This window comes from Oncorhynchus kisutch, linkage group LG27 (assembly GCF_002021735.2).
Source record: "Oncorhynchus kisutch isolate 150728-3 linkage group LG27, Okis_V2, whole genome shotgun sequence".
Taxonomy (NCBI): domain Eukaryota; kingdom Metazoa; phylum Chordata; class Actinopteri; order Salmoniformes; family Salmonidae; genus Oncorhynchus; species Oncorhynchus kisutch.
The window spans coordinates 15591564-15613395 of record NC_034200.2 but is presented as its reverse complement, the minus strand read 5'-3'; the positions used below and the strand labels follow the sequence as shown (position 1 = coordinate 15613395).

The following is a 21832-nucleotide window of genomic DNA, read 5'->3' as shown; positions in this document are numbered from 1 at the left end:
ATCTTTTAAATTCTCTATTTGGTAGGTTGTGTGAGAAACTTGTGTGAGAAATCTATGTTTATATTTCTTTGTTGGCCGAGTATGGTTCCCAATCAGAGGCAGCTGTCTATCGTTGTCTCTGATTGGGGATCATACTTAGGCAGCCCTTTTCCCACCTTCTGTTGTGGGACCTTGTCTTTTTGTGTTGCATGTGTTGCACTCCTAGCTTAACGTTCGCTGAGTTGTTTATTGTTTTTTTGGTGGAACATTTGAAATGAAAGAAAATGTATGTATACCACGCTGCACCTTGGTCTTCATTTAACGACGGACGTTACAATCAATTGATTAAGCTGTTCACTTTCTGTACAATAGAAGATTTTAAACTCAGACAGCTTTTTAAGGAAACACTTGTGACCTTCTCTCGTTGGTTAAGCCATGGAAGAAAAGTAGCCAGTAGTTAAAGCTGTAATTTTTCTGCATCGGTAGGCTTACTCTGTCTGGGGTGGAAAGGTAGGCCTAACTTTTGAAAGCACCATGCACAGATTCCTAATGATGTCTCAGATTGAATTATTTTAAAACAAGGACAGTTTGGTTGCAAACAAGACACACTGATTTTATATGACGAACACATGGTTTTATCTCTCTGTCCATTCTTAGCCTGTCATTTCAATTACTTGTGTGGTATTAAAAAACGATTCCGCTAATATGTCAAATTAAGTACAATTGCGTGACATTTTTTATAAAAGGCCATTTTTTCTCTGACCTGCAAATACAACAATAGATTCATGTAATGTTTTTACTAGAAAGGAGATCTTTCCACTCCTACTATTGTCCATGGTGGTCTGCGAACCCACAACCTTCTGGCCCGCAGCCTTGTGAGCTATCAAAATTCCTGCATTGCCATATCATGCTTACAGGACGAAGAACAGTTTCTAAAACTGCATATCTAAGGCTCTGGTCTGTCTAAGAAGTCAGGGTAAATGGTAGACATGTTCTCTGCTATCCACCTTTTCATTATTATTTGCGGTATAAGGTGACCTGTTTATTTTGTAAGCGTTCAGGGAGGGTTTAAGTGAAATATATTTTGCTGAAGGGAGGACCATCCATTTTCATTTCAGTGAGGTCTAATTTTCTCCATGTAACCCCTATTATAAATAACGTTCACTCACAAACATGAATAATGTTTTCCCCATGCAATCACCTTACAAATTTGTGCACATTAAAAGCATGTAAGTACAGTACACTAGTTAGAACAAGCAGTTTGAAACATGACTGTGTAAATAAAAACAAAATCATTTTTTTTTTTTTGTCGAGTAGGGTCAGATGCATTGGTGTATCTGTACTTTACTTTATTATTTATAGTTTTGACTATTTATAGTTTTTCCTAAAGAAAATAATTAACTTTTTACTCCATACATTTTCTCTGACACCACAAAGTACTTGTTCCATTTTGAATGCTTAACAGCACAGGAAAATTATCCAATTCATGCACTTATCAAGATAACATTCCTGGTCATCCTTTTTGAAAAGACGGCGTCGAAGAACATGCCTGACGTTTTACATTCTCCCAACAAATTGTGCAATTTTTTTGTACAACTTATTTTTGTGTGAAGAAAAGACGCCGGAAAAGAGGACGCAGATCGGAGATCCTTCTTAACTGCCGAGTAAACTCCCAATGCCTTCCATTATCCTTGCTAAATTGCAATTGTTAGAAAACTAAATTGATGACCTGCTATTAAGATTATCCTACCAACGGGACATTAAAAACGGTAACGTCTTATGTTTCACCGAGACGTGGCTGAACGAAGAAACGGACAATATAGAGCTGGCGGGAATTTCCATGCACCACCATGCACCTCTGGTAAGACGAGGGGTGGGGGTGTGTGTCTTTTTGTCAGTATTGCTTGCCTGAGGTAGAGTACCTTCTGATAAGCTGTCGACCACACTATCTACCAAGGGTGTTCTCATCTGTATTATTTGTAGCCGTCTATTAACCACCACATAGCAAAGCTGGCACTAAGACCGCTCTCAACCAACTCTATAAGGCCATAAGCAAAGAAGAAAATGCTCACCCAGAAGCGGCGCTCCTAGTGGTCAGGGGACTTTAATGCAGGCAAACTTAAATCAGTTTCACCAAATTTTTACCAGCATGTCACATGTGCAACTAGGTAAAAATAAATCCTAGACCACCTTTACTCCACACACAGAGATGCATACAAAGCTCTCCCCCACCCTGCATTTGGCAAATCTGACTACAATTATATCCTCCTGATTCATGCTTACAAGCAATAACTAAAGCAGGAAGTACCAGACTCGCTCAATACGGACGTGGTCAGATGACGCGGATGCTACACTACAGGACTGTTTTGCTATCACAGACTGGAATATGTTCTGGCTTCATCCAATGGCATTGAGGAATACATCACCTTAGTCATCGGCTTCATCAATAAGTGCATCAATGACGTCATCCCCAAAGTGACTGTACGTCCATAACCCAACCAGAAACCATGGATTACAGGCACAATCTGCATCGAGTTAAAGGCTAGAGCTGCAGCTTTCAAGGCGCGGGAGACTAATCCGGACGCTTATAATAAATCCTGCTCTGCCCTCAGACGAATCATCAAATCAGCAAAGCGTACAGGATTAAGATTGAATCCTACTACACTGGCTCTGACGCTCGTCGGATATGGCAGGGCTTGGAGAGGACTACAAAGGGAAACCCAGACACGAGCTTCCCAGTGACGCGAGCCTACCAGACCAGCTAAATGCCTTTTATGCTCGCTTCGTTTTCATCCTCTCCCTGACCGAGTCTGTAATACCTACATGTTTCAAGCAGACCACCATAGTCCCTGTGCCCAAGGAAGTGAAGGTAACCTGCCTAAATGATTACCGCCTAGTGGCACTCCCGTCGGTTGTCATGAAGTGCTTTGAAAGGCTGGTCTTGGCTCACATCAACAGCATCCTCCCGGACACCCTAGACCCACTCAAATTCGCATTATGCACCAACAGATCCACAGATGACGCAATCTCAATCGGACTCCACACCGCCCTTTCTCACCTGGACAAAAGGAACATCTATGTGAGAATGCTGTTCATCAACTACAGCTCAGCGTTCAACACCATAGTGCCCATGAAGCTCATCACTAAGCTAAGGACCCTAGGACTAAACACCTTCATCTGCAACTGAATCCCGGACTTCCTGACGGGCTGCCCTCAGGTAGTAAGAGTAGGCAACAACACGTCTGCCACACTAATCCTTAACACTCGGGCCCCTCAGGGTCGTGTACAGGAAAAGGAGGGCTGAACAGGCCCCCATTAACATTGATGGGGCTGTAGTGGAGCGGATCGAGAGTTTCAAGTTCCTTGGTGTCCACATCACCAACGAACTATCATGGTCCAAACATACCAAGACAGTTGTGAAGAGGGCACGACAAAACCTTTTCCCCCTCAGGAGACTGAAAAGATTTGGCATGGGCCCCCAGATCCTCAAAAGGTTCTACAGCTGCACCATCGAGAGCATCCTGACCGGTTGCATCACCACCTGGTAGGGTAACTGCTCGGCATCTGAGCGTAAGACTCTACAGAGGGTAGTGCGAACGGCCCAGTACATCACTGGGGCCAGGCTTCCTGCCATCCAGGTCCTATATAATAGGCGGTGTCAGAGGAAAGCCCATAAAATTGTCAGAGACTCCAGTCACCGAAGTTATAGACTGTTTTCTCTGCTACCGCACGGCAAGTGGTACCGGAGCTCCACGTCTAGGACCAAAAGGCTCCTCAACAGCTTCTACCCCCAAGCCATTAGATTGCTGAAAAATTCATAAAAATCATCACCAGACAATTTACATTGACACCCCCCCTCTTGTACACTGCTGCTACTACTACTACTCGCTGTTTGTTTGTTACCTATGCATAGTCACTTTGCCCCCACCTACATGTACAGATTACCTCAACTAGCCTGTACCCCTGCACACTGAGTCGGTAACGGTGCCCCCTGTATATAGCCTTGTTATTGTTATTGTGTTACTTTTTATTTTTACTTTTTATTTTAGCCTACTTTGTAAATATTTTCTTCTTCTTGAACTGCACTGTTGGTTAAGGGCTTGTAAGTAAGCATTTCACGGTAAAGTCTACACTTGTTGTATTCGGCGCATGTGGCAAATCAAGTTTGATTTGACTTGATTAACTGCCTCTGAACTGGCAGACTCACTAAACACTTTGTTTGAAAATGATTGTCGACGTGTTGGAGTATGCCCCTGGCTATCCCTAAATATATATATACAGTATATATTTTTTGTTATTGTGCAGTCTGGTTTGCTTAATATAAGGATTGTGAAATTATTTAAATCATTACTTTTGATACTTAAGTATGTTTAAAACCAAATAATTTTACACTTTTACTCAAGTAGTATTTTACTGGGTGACTTTCATTTTTACTTGAGTAATTTTCTAATAAGGTATATTTACTTTAACTCAAGATGGGACAGTCGGGTCCTCATGAAGCTGTCAGGTAAAAGAGTAGCAGTGATGATGATGATGTTCTTAATAACAATGCAGGGGAGGGGGGTGAGCGCGAGAGAGAGAAAGAGCGAGAGATTATCAAATACAAGATAATAGAGATGAGGACCCTGTGAAAATGCAACACAGAGGGGGAAGGGAACCTCTTTAATGGATAGAGGTACAGTAGAAAAGAGGTTTTGGATAGAGAGAGAGTATGAGGGAGTGTGGGGGAGTGTATAAAATACAGAGTGTGTGAGAGAGACTGGAGTATGTAACTACCCAGGATGTCAGCTGTAGGTAGACAGGTGTGGTGGAGCTTCCCGCTGTAGAACTCCAGGCCGATGATGGCGAACATAAGAATGGCAAAGAACAAGAGCAGACCGATCTGGAGCAGGGGCACCATGGCCTTCATGATGGACTTCAGCACGATCTGCAAGCCTGATGATGGAAAAAAACAAAAACACACACACACGTGAAGAGTTAATGTCTGATTGCCTCTGAGAATTAGACATTATAGTAAGGTACATATTGAGGTATTATGACACTGTAAATTATATTGATATGCTGGTAGATATTGACTGTACTCACTGGGTATCCCAGAGACCAATTTAAGGGGCCTCAGGACTCTCACCGCCCTCAGGGTCCGCAGATCCACTGGTATGTTCATGTGGGCCCCTGCTGTTGCCAGTATTCTGCAGATAGAAATACATGATCAGATTCAGAATAAAAGATTCCGGTGGGATCAACGGTTAATAAGCAGTGTGGTTTATGGATAAGGGGTTTTGGGGCAGAAGTGGTGTACATTGAATTATAATTTACAAGGAATATAACAAACATTATCAACACCTTCCTAATATTGAGTTTGCACCCCCTTTTGCCCTCAGAACAGCCTCACTTCGTTGGGGAATGGACTCTACAAGGTTTCGAAAGCGTACCACAGGGATGCTGGCCCATGTCGACTCCAATGCTTCCCACAGTCGTGGCAGTTGGCTGGATGTCATTTGGGTGGTGGACCATTCTTGATACAAACAAGAAATTGTTGCGCGTGAAAAACCCAGAAATGTTGCAGTTCTTGACACAAACCGGCTTTGCACACCTGGATTGTACAATATTTGCATATCATTCTTATAAAAATTATTCAAGCTCTGTCAAGCTGCTAGACAGCCATTTTCGAGTCTTACCAATAAAATCTCAAGCTGATTTCAGTCAAAACTGTAACTAGGCTACTCAGGAACATTCAATGTCGTCTTGGTAAGCAACTCCAGTGTATATTTAGCCTTATGTTTTAGGTTATTGTCCTGCTGAAAGATGAATTTGTCTCCCAGTGTCTGTTGGAAAGCAGATTGAACCAGGTTTTTCTCTAAGATGTTGCCTATGCTTGACTCTATTCTGTTTCTTTTCACCCTAAAAAACTCCTCAATCTTTGCCGGTGACAAGCATACCTATAACATGATGCAGCCACCACCATGCTTGAAAATGTGAAGAGTGGTACTCAGTGATGTGTTGTGTTGGATTTGCCCCAAACATAACGCTTTCTATTCAGTACGCACATTTTTTGCAGTTTTACTTTAGTGCCTTATTGCAAACAGGATGCACGTTTTGGAAAAATGTTATTCTGTACAAGCTTCCTTCTTTTCACTCTGTCTTTTAGGTTAGTATTGTGGAGTAACTACAGTGTTGTTGATCCATCTTCAGTTTTGTCCAATCATAGCCATTAAACTCTGTAACTGTTTTAAAGTCACCATTGGCCTCATGTTGAAATACCTGAGCGGTTTCCTTCCTCTCTGGCAACAGAGTTAGGAAGGACACCTGTATCTTTGTAGTAACTGGGTGTATTGATACACCGTCCGAAGTGTAATTAATAACTTCACCAGGCTCAAAAGGATATTCAATGCCTACTATTTTTATTTTTACCGATCTACCAATAGGTGCCCTTCTTTGCGAGGCATTGAAACACCTCCCTGGTATTTGTTGTTGAACATGTGTTTGAATTTCAAATACTCAAGCAAGGGGTCCTAACAGATAAGTCCATGCAACTAATGTGACTTGTTAAGCAAATGTTAATAACTGCTGAAGTTATTTAGGCTTGCCATAACAAAGGGATTGAATACTTATTGATTTAAGACATTTCAGCCTTTCACTTCCAGCTTTTCATTTTTTATTAATTTGTCTTGACCAAAAAAGAATAACATGTTGCCGCCGTAGCATTTGATTGATTGATGCCTGCAAGCATTTGGCCCCCCTTGATTAAAAAAATATAAAATAATTAGCCAATCAGCATTGAGCTGAGCTCAACTGTGGGTTGTCCTGGTGCAGCAAAGCACTGTCCAAGGGAGGCCAGTTTGGATTAGGCTTCAGACCAATCAAATCACTTCCTTTGCAAAACGTCATTGTCAGAAAAATGTGTCTGTTTCTGGTCTGCTGGTATTGATGTTCTGCAGTAGCTAGCTTGCTAAATTGTCCCTTTCCTAAGCCATGGATGGAGATGGGGATTTGAACTTCTGGTTTTTACTTAATTCTCTGTACAGGCCAATGATTATGACGGAGATTCTGAATCTAGCAAGTATTTTAGCCTATCACAACAAGAACTAAAAGCGTGTATGACAGAGCCATAGACTGTTTTGCCAACATGAAAGAGTGGAGGATGGCATTGGCGTTCAACTAGTCTACAAGTAGGGTCAGTCAGCAGTTTTTGTATTACTTATTTACACACACCACACACACACACACACACACACACACACACACACACACACACACACACACACACACACACACACACACACACACACACACACACACACACACAAATCAGCACCATGGACAGCCACATGATATTTAGCAACATTGATTGGACTAAATCATTTTTGGTGTCTTTAAGTTAGTTTTGAGTGTATTAAACTAAGCATATATAATCGTGTTAATCTGATGATGTTTCAATGTTTACGTTGAAATGGTGCCGGAATAGCAGAGGCAGTGCTCCTGTTGTCTTAGCGCTGACTTGTGGTAACTCTGTGGTTCTAAATCAGTAGTTGTTTAGTAAACTGTAAATATGAACTTTCTTGACCATGCTGTTGGTATGCACTATTTGCTTTGTGGACTTCACCGGACATATGTTAATTTATGGTTTTGGGATGAAACAAATGTATGTGTCAAGCCCTGATCTGTTTCCCCTGTCCTTGTTCTTGTCTCCACACCCCTCCAGGTGTCGCCCATCTTCCCTATTATCCCCTGTGTATTTATACCTGTCTTCTCTGTCTGTTTGTTGCCAGTTTGTCTTGTTCGTTCAAACTTACCAGCATTTTTCCTGTCAGGTCCACTCGTTTCCCAGCCTCTCTTTGCTAGTCCTCCCGGTTTTGACCTTTGCCTGTCCAGACCCTGTACCCACCCGCCTGACCTCTCTGCCTGAGCCTGCCTGCCGTCCTGTACCTTTGCTCCACCCCTGGATTACTGAACTCTGCCTGACCCTGAGTCCGCCTGCCGTCATGTACCTCAGCCTTACCCTGGAAATTCGACCCCTGCCTGCCTTGACCTGTCTTTGTCTGTCCCTGTTTGCTATAATAAACAGTGTTACATCGACAGTCTGCATCTGGATCTTACCTTGATTCCTGATAGTATGTGTAGTTGAATTTATTCCGACACTGTGTGACTGTTGTCTTTTTGTTGTCACGGCCTTATTGTCTATCATGGTGGTGTATGAACAAATGGGTTATAGAGCAAACAATGCAATTATCACAACATAGGTTGTAATATGGCTTTTTTACTGATTTGGCTTGAGTTCCCCAGTGATTTTATCCACGCACCGCTACTGGTCAGGAATTCTTTATTTTTTATTTCACCTTTATTTAACCAGGTAAATACAATATAGCAAGTAAAACACTGGAATGGTAGATTTGTAGTGGAAGAATGTGCAAAGTAGAAATAAAAATAATGGGGTGCAAAATAAATAAATACAGTAGGGGAAGAGGTAGTTGTTTGGGCTAAATTATAGATGGGCTATGTACAGGTGCAGTAATCTGTGAGCTGCTCTGACAGCTGGTGCTTAAAGCTAGCGAGAGAGATAAGTGTTTCCAGTTTCAGAGATTTTTGTAGTTCGTTCCAGTCTTTGGCAGCAGAGAACTAGAAGGAAGGGCGGCCAAAGGAAGAATTGGTTTTGGGGGGTGACCAGAGAGATATACCCGCTGGAGCACATGCTACAGGTGGGTGCTGCTATGGTGACCAGCGAGCTGAGATAAGGGGGGACTTTACCTAGCAGGGTTTTGTAGAGGACCTGGAGCCAGTGGGTTTAGTGACTAATATGAAGCGAGGGCCAGCCAACGAGAACGTACAGGTCGCAGTGGTGGGTAGTATATGGGGCTTTGGTGACAAAACGGATGGCACTGTGATAGACTGCATCCAATTTATTGAGTAGGGTATTGGAGGCTATTTTGTAAATGACATCCCCGAAGTTGAGGATCGGTAGGATGGTCAGTTTTACGAGGGTATGTTTGGCAGCATGAGTGAAGGATGCTTTGTTGCTTTGGATTTGGATTGGATTGGAGATGTTTGATGTGAGTCTGGAAGGAGAGTTTACAGTCTAACCAGACACCTAGGTATTTGTAGTTGTCCACATATTCTAAGTCAGAACCGTCCAGAGTAGTGATGGTGGACGGCGGGCAGGTGCGGGCAGCGATCGGTTGAAGAGCATGCATTTAGTTTTACTTGTATTTAAGAGCAGTTGGAGGCCACGGAAGGAGAGTTGTATGGCATTGAAGCTCATCTGGAGGGTTGTTAACACAGTGTCCAAAGAAGGGACAGAAGTATACAGAATTGTGCCGTCTGCGTAGAGGTGGATCAGAGACTCACCAGCAGCAAGAGCGACATCATTGATGTATACAGAGAATAGAGTCGGCACAAGAATTGAACCCTGTGGCACATAGAGACTGCCATAGGTCCGGACAACAGGCCCTCCGATTTGACACACTGAACTCTATCTGAGAAGTAGTTGGTGAACCAGGCGAGGCAATAATTTGAGAAACCAAGGCTATCGAGTCTGCCGATGAGGATGTGGTGATTGACAGAGTCGAAAGCTTTGTCCAGGTCAATGAATACGGCTGTACAGTATTGTTTCTTAGCGATTAGGATTCGAAATGGTCGGTAATCTGTTTGTTGACTTGGCTTTCGAAGACCATAGAAAGGCAGGGTAGGATAGATATAGGTCTGTAGCAGTTTGGGTCAAGAGTGTACCCCCCTTTGAAGAGGGGGGTGACCGCAGCTGCTTTCCAATCTTTGGGAATCTCAGACGACATGAAAGAGAGGTTGAACAGGCTAGTCATAGGGGTTGCAACAATTTCGGCAGATCATTTTAGAAAGAAAGGGTCCAGATTGTCTAGCCTGGCTGATTTGTAGGGGTCCAGATTTTGCAGCTCTTTCAGAACATCAGCTGACTGGATTTGGGAGAAGGAGAAATGGGGAAGGCTTGGGTGATTTGCTGTGGGGGGTACAGTGCAGTTGACCAGGGTAGGGGTAGCCAGGTGGAAAGCATGGCCAGCCATAGAAAAATGCTTATTGAAATTCTCAATTATAGTGGATTTATTGGTGGTGACAGAGTTTCCTATCCTCAGTGCAGTGGGCAGCTGGGAGGAGGTGTTCTTATTCTCCATGGACTTTACAGTGTCCCAGAACTTTTGAATGCAGCGTACAGTACAAGATATACAGTGAATACAGTACATAGAGACTGTGAATTTGCCTTTCTTTGCCTCCTGTTGGTTGCTGTAAATGGTGTTTCAATGTTTGTGTGTGTGGGTGGAAGGCTGTCAATACGTGCGTCGGTTGTTGAGGGATGTGAGATTTGGTTTGTACTCTCTCCCTCCAGAGAGAGCCACACTGAATGATGTCTGTGTTCTTACCTACTGATAATGTCTCTCTGAATATAATGTGGTCAGATGATAATAAATAATAATGAGTGGTGTAATCAATGATTTATACACTGAGTATACCAAACATTAGGAACACCTTAATAATATTGAGTTGCACCCCCTTTTGCCCTCAAAACAGCCTTAATTCATCAGGGCAATGGATTCTACAAGGTGTTGAAAGCATTCCACAGGGATGCTGGGCCATGTTTACTCCAATGTTTCCCACAGTTGTGTTAAGTTGGTTGGATGTCCTTTGTGGTGGACCATTCATGATACACACTGGGAACTGTTGAGCATGAAAAACCCAGCAGCTTTGCAGTTCTTGACACAAACAGGTGCACCAGGCACCTACTACCATATCCCTTAAAAAATGTGGTCTTGCCCATTCACCCTCTGAATGGCACACATAGACAATCCATGTCTCAAGGCTTAAAAATATTTCTTTTTACCTGGCTCCTCCAATTCATCTACCATGATTGAAATGGAAATAACAGTTGACATCAATAAGGGATCATAGCTTTCACCCGCTCTTTCTATGTCATGGAAAGAGCGGGTGTTTTGTATACTCAGTGCAATTTGGTGTTTTGTTGTACATTCTTTTTTTTACAAATGTTAGAATTTCTTTCCACTTTTACAGTACAAAGTATTTTGTGTAGATCATTGACAAAAAAAAACTATTAAATTCCTTTTAATCACACTTTGTAACGCAACAAAATGTGAAAAAAGTCAAAGGGTGGGAATAGTTTCTGAAGGCACTGTAGATTAATCCACTCACTCACACACGTCAGTGCTGTGGATTGTGTGTGTGTGTGTGTGTGTGTGTGTGTGTGTGTGTGTGTGTGTGTGTGTGTGTGTGTGTGTGTGTGTGTGCAGAAAGCACATGGCAGAAACTCAAATGTGGGCCCACGCAATATTCACTGAAAGCGGAGAGAGAGAGGGACAGAGAGAGAGATAAAGAGGGAGAGAGATTGACGAAAAGAAAGAGCGAGAGAGAGCGTGGACAGAATGAAAGAGAGGGGGGTTGTCCTGAGACTGGGGAGAGAGCGCGAGAGCGAGAGAGCGAGAGAGCGAGAGAGAGAAAGAACACATGGAAACCATATGTTTTCTGTATTTGATACCAGTCCACCTATTCCGCTTCACGAGCCCATTCTCCCCAATTAAGGTGCCACCAACCTCCTGTGGTGGAGAGGTGTAGGAGTCTACAGCCAGCAAACACGTTTAACAAAAGCTGCAGCACTACTGCTTTTTCAAGGCTGATCTGGTGGGGGGGGAGACTGGTTTTGAGACTGGTTTGGTTTGCTCTCAGAACCACACGACCAATAGCCTCGTCCCAGATCTGTTTGGGCTTTTGCCAACAGCACTGCTGTCACTGTCAAGCCAAACATGACATTGAGTGACAGTTGATATGATAGCACAAACAGACTGGCACTCAGGCTACATAAACCAACTGTCACATAAACACAGTCTAAATCAACCAGTTCCTGCATTGGAGAAATACACTAGCTAATAGAAATTAGTATTTTTAGTAGTTATTCATGTAAGGGATTGATAGGAGTAGCATCGGCAGATTTCTGGAATTAATTTATGTGGTTTACGTGTTTGTTTGTCGTCGTTCATTCACGCTATACTGAGTGGTTGCTCCACTTTCACGGTCACCTCATAGTGTATCACTGTATTGTACTGAAACAGACTTTTAAGTGATTGAATTCATTACATGAACAGAATGCGGCCTGCCGGCCTCTCCCACACACCTCCACCTACACGGTGAACCAGCACTGAACACTGGGAGGGAAAAAGAAAGAGAGAATAACTCTATTCTGAACATCACATTGCTGCCATTATAAGACAACTCTGCTTACAGCTAACAACAACATAAACAGAGGAGTCCTGTTTGTAGGGGAGAGTGGGGTAAGTTACACCAAAGGGGTAAGTTGAACCAGCCTTGTTTCTAGGAAACCATACACAAAATTAATAATTTCTGTGAAGGAAGAAACCACATTGAAAAAGTGGTAAGCAAGTTAGGATCCAAAAAACAGATTTTCACCAAGTCCAATTAATTTATTGTGTTAGAGGTTTCATGACGCTTCTATCTAAACCAACGTAGATCATTTTACGATTGTTCTGTACATTAGTTGGGGTCTATCAGCTTCAATATGAGGTCCTAAACCTAAACCTGTAGTATGAAAGTGCATCCTTATACCTGTATTTCACCTTTGTGGGCTAATATAGTCAAAATGTTTGCCTTGGGGTAAATTGAGCCAATGGCCATGGGGTATGTTGAGCCAATGATGGAGCCAATGGCAATTAGAGCAAATTGAAATGTTTTCTTCCCAGGCATAAAGCAAGGCATTATCGCTGGGATATGAGGTAACAACAGGGTCTGGCCTATGTTAAAAGTACAAAGTATTTTTTTTAAAATGTTAAGCCTCTGTTAAAAGATGCTTAAAATTATTAAAATATTTTGTTGAATGTGTTTGTGTTTGTTTGATTGTATTGTCATTGGGGGAAAAAGATAGTTATGGTAGTGGTAATATTTAATTCAGTACAGAAATTTGTAGGCGGCTTAACTTACCCTGTCTCGCGGCTCAAATTACCCCATATCCGGGCAAAGTTGTGTCAACAGACCACATTTGTTAGACAAGCTAGCTTTTCAAAACTGTAATGTTTACATGATTCTGATCATTTCCAGGGATACACAACATTGTGAAATACATGTAGATATATTTTCCTTGATGGATTGCTGCTGAATCTAAAAAATGTCTCTCCTTACCCCACGCCCATAGACGACTGTACTAGACTTAAGTGCATTATCTTACATTTAACTTCACAAACGTAATGTTTTATAAAACGTTTAGCGTGCTTCCATTTGGGATTAGGAAAGCATGCGGCATTAAACCATTATTAGTCACAGAATAAATAGCTGGGCCTGTGTTTTCCCAACCACTACCCACATGGGACTAGAAACCATTGTTTATACAGTTCAATTAGCACAGCAAGATTGGAAATGAGCACCCCCCCCCCCTCCCAATCCCCCCCATCACATCCCCTCCCCCCTATTTTATAAGTGCTGTATAATAAGTGCTGTATAATATTGCCAATGCTGTGTACAGACTGAAAATGTAGCGAAAAGGAATCAAGAGGTAGACTGAATATATGTTGAGGAGCTGGGAGTGTCCACTGTAGCTGTGTGTGAGGCGATGCCGAGTACAGGTAATCCACACATACACACACACAGCATGGAGGAGCTGTCTCTGTGCCAGATGACCAATAAATCATTCAGGACACCCTCCCAGATCTATTATGAATCAGAGCTAAGTGTCACACACACACACACACTCGATCAGGAACAGCAGAGGGACAGCATGAGGAGAGGCAAGTGATGGCTGGGGGGTGAGCGGAGTATGGAGGATGAGCTGGTCTGGCACATACAGTAGAGAGAGGGGTGAGGGGGCGAGAGGTGAGAGGCGAGGAGTGGGGAGGGTGAGTTGGTCTGTGGTCTGAATGTGTCATTCAGGTTGACACATACATTTTTAGAGGGGTCAGTAGTACAGTACGATGAAACAGAGTTTGGCATCGAGGGTATCCAGCAAACCAGGAGCATTCCCAGAACATTAGCTAAGATTCCCATTAAGTTCCTGGTTAGGGTTGTATCTAACATTAGGATGATATAACCAAAACATTCAAAAACCAAATGTTTTTTTTCATGTGTAAAATTAAATATCCTTGGTATGTTCACCTAGCATTCACTAAAAGGTTCCCAGAAAGTCCAAATTGGTTCTCTAAACATTAGTTATGTTGTGGCTAATGTTCTCATAACACAAGAACTGTCCAGTCGTGCTGACCCCACAATGTTCAGTCGTGATGTCCCCACAATGTTCTGGGAACATTGTGGGAACAGTCAGGTGGGAACATTGTGAGGACATCACAAAAGATGAACAGTTGTGCGGATGATTATACAATGTTAATTTTAGGGTGCAAAAAACATTCACCTGATGTTACAAGAACATTCCTAGAACACATTTTTTAAATGTTATTTCAAAGCTCCCAGAACATTTAATTTGGTTGTGAGAACAGTGTGGGTACATTAAAAGAGATAGGTTCCCAATGCACAAAATATGCTCAGTTGTGATGACATTCATAAAATATTGAAGTTAGGTTACACAGCACATTCCCTTAATGTTCTTTAAAGGTTCCCAGAATATGTCATTAAGTTATGTGAGTTGTCTGTGATGTTGCAAGAATATTCTTGTGACATTTACATATTATACTTAAGACATAGCACACAACACTCCCGCAATGTTCCACAATGTTGCACAATTGTTGTACAATGTTGCACAATGTTCCACAATTTCCAAATAAGTAATTTGTTCATAGGATATTTGTTTTAGCTTTAATAGCTAAAACACCCCCACCCCCACCTCCTCTCTTGGAGGTCCTCAGAATATTTCAATAACATTTAGAAAATGTTATATTTAACAGTTTTAACAGTTTTAATTCTAGCTTCTTAAACTAACTTGGACATTTTGATAATAATTACTGAGACTTGTTTAAAAAAAAGTCTGTGCCAGACTCCAATGTGTCTAAATGGATCGAATGTTTATAGATCTGACAGGAGGTGGGGGTGTCACCATATTCATAAAGAACAACTTGAATGTTACTGTGTGTATTATCACCTCTTTCCTAAGCAATTTGAATGTCTTGTCCCAAATGTGGGCCTTGGTAATAATTCCCAACTAACGTTAGTGGACGTTTCTTGCCCTCCCACGACTGAGCTAAATTTAACTCAACTGACAACTAAATCAACCCACCCCAATTTAAAACAGCCTGAAAAATCTACATTTTTCATTCTGACAAACACCCCTCATAAGTTTACTGCCAATGGAATCTTTGCTAACGAGCTCAGAGACCATTGTCCCATTGCCTGCATTAAAGATTCTAAGCTATCCTAAATCATGTCCACGCATTATTACAAAGATACATTTTAGAACGTTCAATGAACAACATTTCCAGTGTGACCTGGGATTGTATGCTTGGGAGGATGTGTCCTCTATCGCTGATTTGTATCAGGCCCTTAAATGTTTTACCTCTCTGTTTAACTCTGTTGTAGATAAACATGCCTCATATAAGAGATTAAGGGTAAAGGACAGATCTAACCCATAGTTCATGCATGAATTGTCTGAAAGATTTCATGAAAGAAACTTGCTTGGTGTCACACCCTGACCATAGTTTGCTTTGTATGTTTCTATGTTTTGTTTGGTCAGGGTGTGATCTGAGTGGGCATTCTATGTTGTGTGTCTAGTTTGTCTGTTTCTGTGTTTGGCCTGATATGGTTCTCAATCAGAGGCAGGTGTTAGTCATTGTCTCTGATTGGGAACCATATTTAGGTAGCCTGTTTGGTGTTGGGTTTTGTGGGTGATTGTCTCCTGTGTCAGTGTTTGTGCCACACGGGACTGTTTCGGGTTTACACGTTTGTTGTTTTGTAGTTTATTCATGTATAGTTTTCTTATTAAAAACAAACATGAATTTCAACCACGCTCGACGGAAGAATCCCGTTACACTTGGAGTAAGGCTAGATTGACTGATTCTTCCCGTGACTGGCACGGGAAATGCATGTCTTAATCTGTTTCGAAAAGCCAAGTCAGCATACTTGTGTATCGGAGAGTGGTGGAAATCCACTCAATCCCTTAAGCTCCACTACATGACCAAAAGTATCTGGACACCTGCTTGTCGAACATCTCATTCCAAAATCCTTTAATATGGAGTTGGTCCCCCCATTTGCTGCTATAACATCCTCCACTCTTCCAGCACTAGATGTTGGAACATGTCTGTGGGGACTTGCTTCCATTCAGCCACAACAGCATTAGTGAGGTCGGACAGTGTTGTTGGGCGATTTCAATTCATCCCAAAGGTGTTCGATAAGGTTGAGGTTAGGGCTCTGTGCACAGGACGTTGTCCCGCTGAAACAGTAAAGGGCCTTCCACAAACTGTTGCCACAAAGTTGGAAGCACAGAATCATCTAGAATGTAATTCTATGCTGTAGCATTAAGATTTCCCTTCACTGGAACTAAGCGGCCAAGCCCGAACCATGAAAAACTTCCACAGACCATTATTCCTCCTCCCCCAAATGTAACAGTTGGCACTATTAACGGTCGCACCAGCGTGAGTTTCTTTATGGCCGTGATGTCAGAATGCACTCACACACAAAAATGTGATTGTTACACAACAGGACAGTTAACACGAGCTACCTGCTAATACTCTATAGGCTATGTTTCAACTTGTCAATTTCCAATTATTTTCTAACAACAGTTTGAATTGAGGTGTGTTCGACCTCATTCATTCACATGGAAGTAGCCCATTACAGTGTAGAATACAATTTATTTTTGAGGCTTTACTGAGCCGGACAAACTTTCCACTTCGAGGAGAGCTCTTCACAATTTTTTTCGCACTTCACTTCCTGGCTGGCACCTCGCATTGTTGCATTGTTGTTTTCCTTACAAATAATAACTTTGGACGTGTGAGCTCCTATCTAATTAAGTGCCTTTTTTTCTGTATGTTGACATTTCTACTGAAGCATAGTGTGCATGTATGTATGGCGCATAATGTATTTAGCTTTATTTTTAAAATTTCATGTACGGGTTACAAATAATGCATTCCGATTATTGCATAGAGTGTAATGGACACCTATGATATGTAAAATACTTTTTTGTATTTTGTTGTACTGATTATAATGAGCTAATTATAAGCTATTTGCCAGCTGTGTGTGTGGCGTCAAGTTTGTTGACATTACACAATGCATTCTGGGTGTCACGTAAACGTCTGTCAGACCAAAGATGTTATAATGAAGTGAAGGAATTGTTCACTTATCCTTCAAGTAAACTTCCGGAAGTGAATGAAGGGAAGTGAAAGATCGTAGATGACACACCCCTTCAACATTCATACTGCAAACAGACCAAACTCATCTTGTCTCCTCTTATCTTTGGTTGACCCCAAAACAAACATAGCGGTGCGCACAAACTACCCATTGTCTGATTATTTTTGATTTCTAGAAAGTGTTTTGCTCAATTATTTAGATCAATGTTGAGCTCACCCGTGATGTGATGAATTATAAATATAAATTGCTATTAGCTAATTAATTTTGTGGTTTCTGTCAGCCGAGAGTTCTCTAAATATGACTGCTTGTGTTATGTCAATCTTTCCTCAGTTCGTGCTAGGACCTATGTAGCCTACAATTTCCAGTTTGGATGATTGTGTTATGCTGTCGCTATATCTGTTAATGTCTGAACATTGCATCCAAAAATAAACTGGTCACATTCTGGACATAACTTTGTAAGGACTGTGTTTGTGCAACATGTTTCTGTGAAAAAAACAGTGTGGCCAGCTCAAGTGCTGACTGTTGCATCAATCGAAACTGGATGTTCTAAATAAACGCTCTAATCACACCGTTTTGAGTGTATGCTACAGGGACTGTAGAATGACCACACCCATTTATTGGTACGTGTGAAAAGGTTAATACACTTGCAAAAATGTCAACAAAAAAAACGGTATATGCTTTGTCAAAATGAGGTATTGTGTGTAGATTGATGATACATTTTTTTAAATCAATTTTAGAACATAACATAACAAAATGTGGAAAAGGTCAAGGAGTCTGAATACTTTCTGAATGCAGGCTGTTTTTTATACATGCAGTTACACTGCAGTTTTTTACAACTGCAGTGTATGTTAAAACCTGTTATGGCTAGACGTGCCGCTAGCGGGACACCTCGACAACATCCTGTGAAATTGCAGAGCGCGAAATTCAAATTACAGAAATATAAATATTTCACATTCATGAAAATACAAGGGTAATACATCAAAATAAAGCTTAACTTCTTGTTAATCCAGCCGCTGTGTCAGATTTCAAAAAGGCTTTACGGCGAAAGCACACCATGCGATTATCTGAGGACAGCGCCCCGCATACAAATGCATGAAAAACATTCAATAATCCACCGGTTTCCCTCCTTCAAAATGCATACAAAATGAATTCCAAACGTTACCAATAAACTTCTCCAAACAAGTCAAACAAGGTTTATAATCAAACCTCAGGTACCCTAATACGTAAATAAACTATCAAATTTAAGACGGAGAATAGTATGTTCATTACCGGAGATAAATAACAAAGAACGCGCTTTCATCCACGCGCATGGAAACACTACAGCCAAAATGGGTACCACTTAGAAAAACTACAACTTCTAGCTCATTTTTCCAAAATCCAGCATGAAATTCTTTCTAAAGACTGTTGACATCTAGTGGAAGCCCTAGGAACTGCAATCTGGGGGGACTTTGCCTCATAATAAACATGAAAGCATTTGGAAACAGTGGTTTGCTGAAATTATCATTTTTGGGGGTGGTTTGTCCTCTGGGTTTCGACTGCCATATCAGTTCTGTTATACTCACAGACATTATTTTAACAGTTTTAGAGTGTTTTCTATCCAAATCTACCAATTATATGCATATCCTAGCTTCTGGCCTGAATAACAGGCAGTTTACTTTGGGCACGCTTTTCATCCGGATGTGAAAATACTGCCCCCTAGCCCAAAGAGGATATATACCATTTGCGTACAAAAAAGGATGTGATGAGTCTTGGAATATTGAACACTGTAAATGTGAACTGGAGAGACCATGCACAACATCCCAAGAAAGCTGAGCGGACGAAACTGAAACGATAGGGGACATTTTACTAACTTACTGTAATTCTCCTGTTTTATACAGTGTCCTGTGTGAATTTAAGTATGCACCCTCTAATTCTCTCTCTCCCCTCCCAGAGGACCTGAGCCCTGGGTCCATGCCTCAGGACTACCTGGCCTGATGACTCCTTGATGTCCCCAGTCCACCTGGTCGTGCTGTTGCTCCAGTTTCAACTGTTCTGCCTGCGGCTATGGAACCCTGGCCTGTTCACCGGACCTGCTACCTTGTCCCGGACCTGCTGTTTTCGACTCTCTCTCTCCACCGAACCTGCTGTCTCAAACTCTGAATGCTCGGCTATGAAAAGCCAACTGACATGTATTCCTGAGGTGCTGACGTGTTGCACCCTCTACAACCACTGTGATTATTATTATTTGACCCTGCTGGTCATCTATGAACGTTTGAACATCTTGGCGATGTACTGTTATAATCTCCACCCGGCACAGCCAGAAGAGGACTGGCCACCCCTCAGAGCCTGGTTCCTCTCTAGGTTTCTTCCTAGGTTGCTGCCTTTCTAGGGAGTTTTTCCTAGCCACCGTGCTTCTACATCTGCATTGTAGCACTTCGTGACATCGGCTGATTTAAAAAGGGCTTTATGTATAAGTTTGATTGATTGATTTAATAGAGACACATCCATTGAGCTAGATGTGTCTGGGGGGTGGTTTGATTTTATTTGATATATAGTGTGTTTACTAGAGACATTGTGAAGAACAACATGCTAGGATATAGGCCAAGGGATATAGGCCAAGGGCTAGATAGAGTATTTTTTACCTGGAGAGTTTCTTTATTGTTGGCTACTACTTGAAAATCTTTCAAGGGGATTTTCTGGTGCTTGTTTACAAGGTGGAATCATTTATCACATTTCAAATAAGCTTAACTTTCCCATGTTTCCCCCACCTGCAGTTGTATGATATACCATTATGAAGCTCTGAGTCTGTACTTTTATCAAATGTACAAAAAGCCAATCTTGGAAAGGGTACATAAGACTCAATTGGGAAATGTAATCACATGTAAAATGAACATGATTATTTATCAGTGTTGGGAAAAGTACCCAATTATTATACCTGAGTAAAGTAAAGATACCTTAATAGAAAATGACTCAAGTAAAAGTGAAAGTCGCCCAGTACAATCCTACTTGAGTAAAAGTCTAAAAGTATTTGGTTTTAAATATACTTAAGTATCAAAAGTAAATGTAATTGATCAAATATACTTAACCCTTGTGTAGCCTTAACATTCTGTATACTCCCCTTGTCCTAAGGGTAAAAAATAACCTGCCTTCACTAAACCCCTAAAATAAAGCAGCTTAATTGAATTTTAAACCTCAAATCTATTTTGCATGAAGAAACACATGTAGGACAGTATGCACATGTAGGACAGTATGCAAGTGTGTGTGTATGGACTTTGAAAATGTATTTCTCATATGTGCAGCACATAATATTTGTTTTTCAGTCCTTCTTTGGGGGCAGAATTGGCATCTCCTCTTGCCTTCCCCAGCTGCAGCCTCAGGTGGATCAGGACAAGATTCAGCCCCCTGAAGAAAAAAAATCACAAGCACTGCAGAGGCTGCTGTGCGGGGGAGACGCTCCCTTCTTTGAATGTGTGGGGTTATAAGTGCCTTGCCCAGCTGCTCCAGGAGCACCCTCTCTCTTGTTCAGCTTATCAGGCATCCAGGTATGGTTGATCTTGTTCAATATCACGAAGGCATTGTATGAGGACACATCAATGATGTTATGGAAGATGACCAGGGGCCAGCAGGCAGTCATCCTCCTGCAGCTGTAAGTTCCAATCACCTTGTCCAGGTTGTCCACGCCTCCTTTGTTGTGGTTGTAGTCCAGGATGAGGGCTGGCTTCCTGTCCTCACGATCACTGATCTCAGCCGTTTTGTGCAGTGTGCTCAGGAAGACCACATTCTTGTTCCTCTTTGGGAGGTAAGAAACTAGAGTGGTGGTGGGGGTGAAGGCAAACGTTGATGAGAAGGACTCCCTCCCCCTTGTTTGCAAGGAGTGCAGGGGGAGATCAGGCTTGTTCCTCTTTGGGAGGTAACAAACTAGAGCGGTGGTGGGGGTGAAGGCAAACGTTGATGAGAAGTCCTCTCTCCCCCTTGTTGCAAGGAGTGCAGGGGGGAGCTCAGGCTTGTTCTTTCTAACTGTGACAACTATGGTGATCTTCCTCTTCAGTAGCTGCTGGCTGAGTTCAATCAGTAGCACACATAATCGCAATTTCTCTTTGTGCGTGGTTTTTGTGGTGTCTAAAATGATTTTGTACCGTCCGGGTAAAAAAATGACCCTAAGACAATCTTTGTACCCTGGTGGTGAACAGCTTTCATGGACATCTGAACAAAGGCGATGTTTCACTTTTCTGATGTTGGGGTCACTCTAGGACAAGTCATCAAATTTCAGGTTGAAAAATATAATTTAGGGAGTTTTCTCTGCTGTTAAACATAGTGGCGGGTAATTTTTGACCTTAAGACAACACAAGGGTTAAGTATCAAAAGTAAAAGTATAAATCGTTTCACATTCCTTGTATTACGCAAACCAGATGGCACCATTTTCTTGTTTTTTACACTTACGTATAGCCAGGGGCACACTCCAACACTCAGATATAATTTACAAACGAAGCACGTGTTTAGTGAGTCCGCCAGATCAGAGGCAGTAGGGATGACCAGGGATGTTCTCTTGATAAGCGTGTGAATTAGACAATTTTTCTGTCCTGCTAACCATTCAAAATATACTTTTGGG

General features: G+C 41.9%; 1 protein-coding gene across 2 annotated transcripts in view; it reads right to left on the bottom strand.

Annotated features, from left to right (window-relative positions):
- LOC109871525 (voltage-dependent R-type calcium channel subunit alpha-1E) overlaps window positions 1–21832 on the bottom strand; it is a 79379-nt gene that overhangs the window by 43496 nt on the left and 14051 nt on the right. For both annotated transcript variants that reach the window (XM_031807134.1, XM_031807135.1), the window contains exons 3-4: window positions 5065–5168; window positions 4756–4914 (exon numbers count right to left, since the gene is read on the bottom strand). In XM_031807134.1, the coding sequence (XP_031662994.1) occupies window positions 4756–4914; window positions 5065–5168 (263 nt within the window). The remainder of the gene's footprint in view (window positions 1–4755; window positions 4915–5064; window positions 5169–21832) is intronic.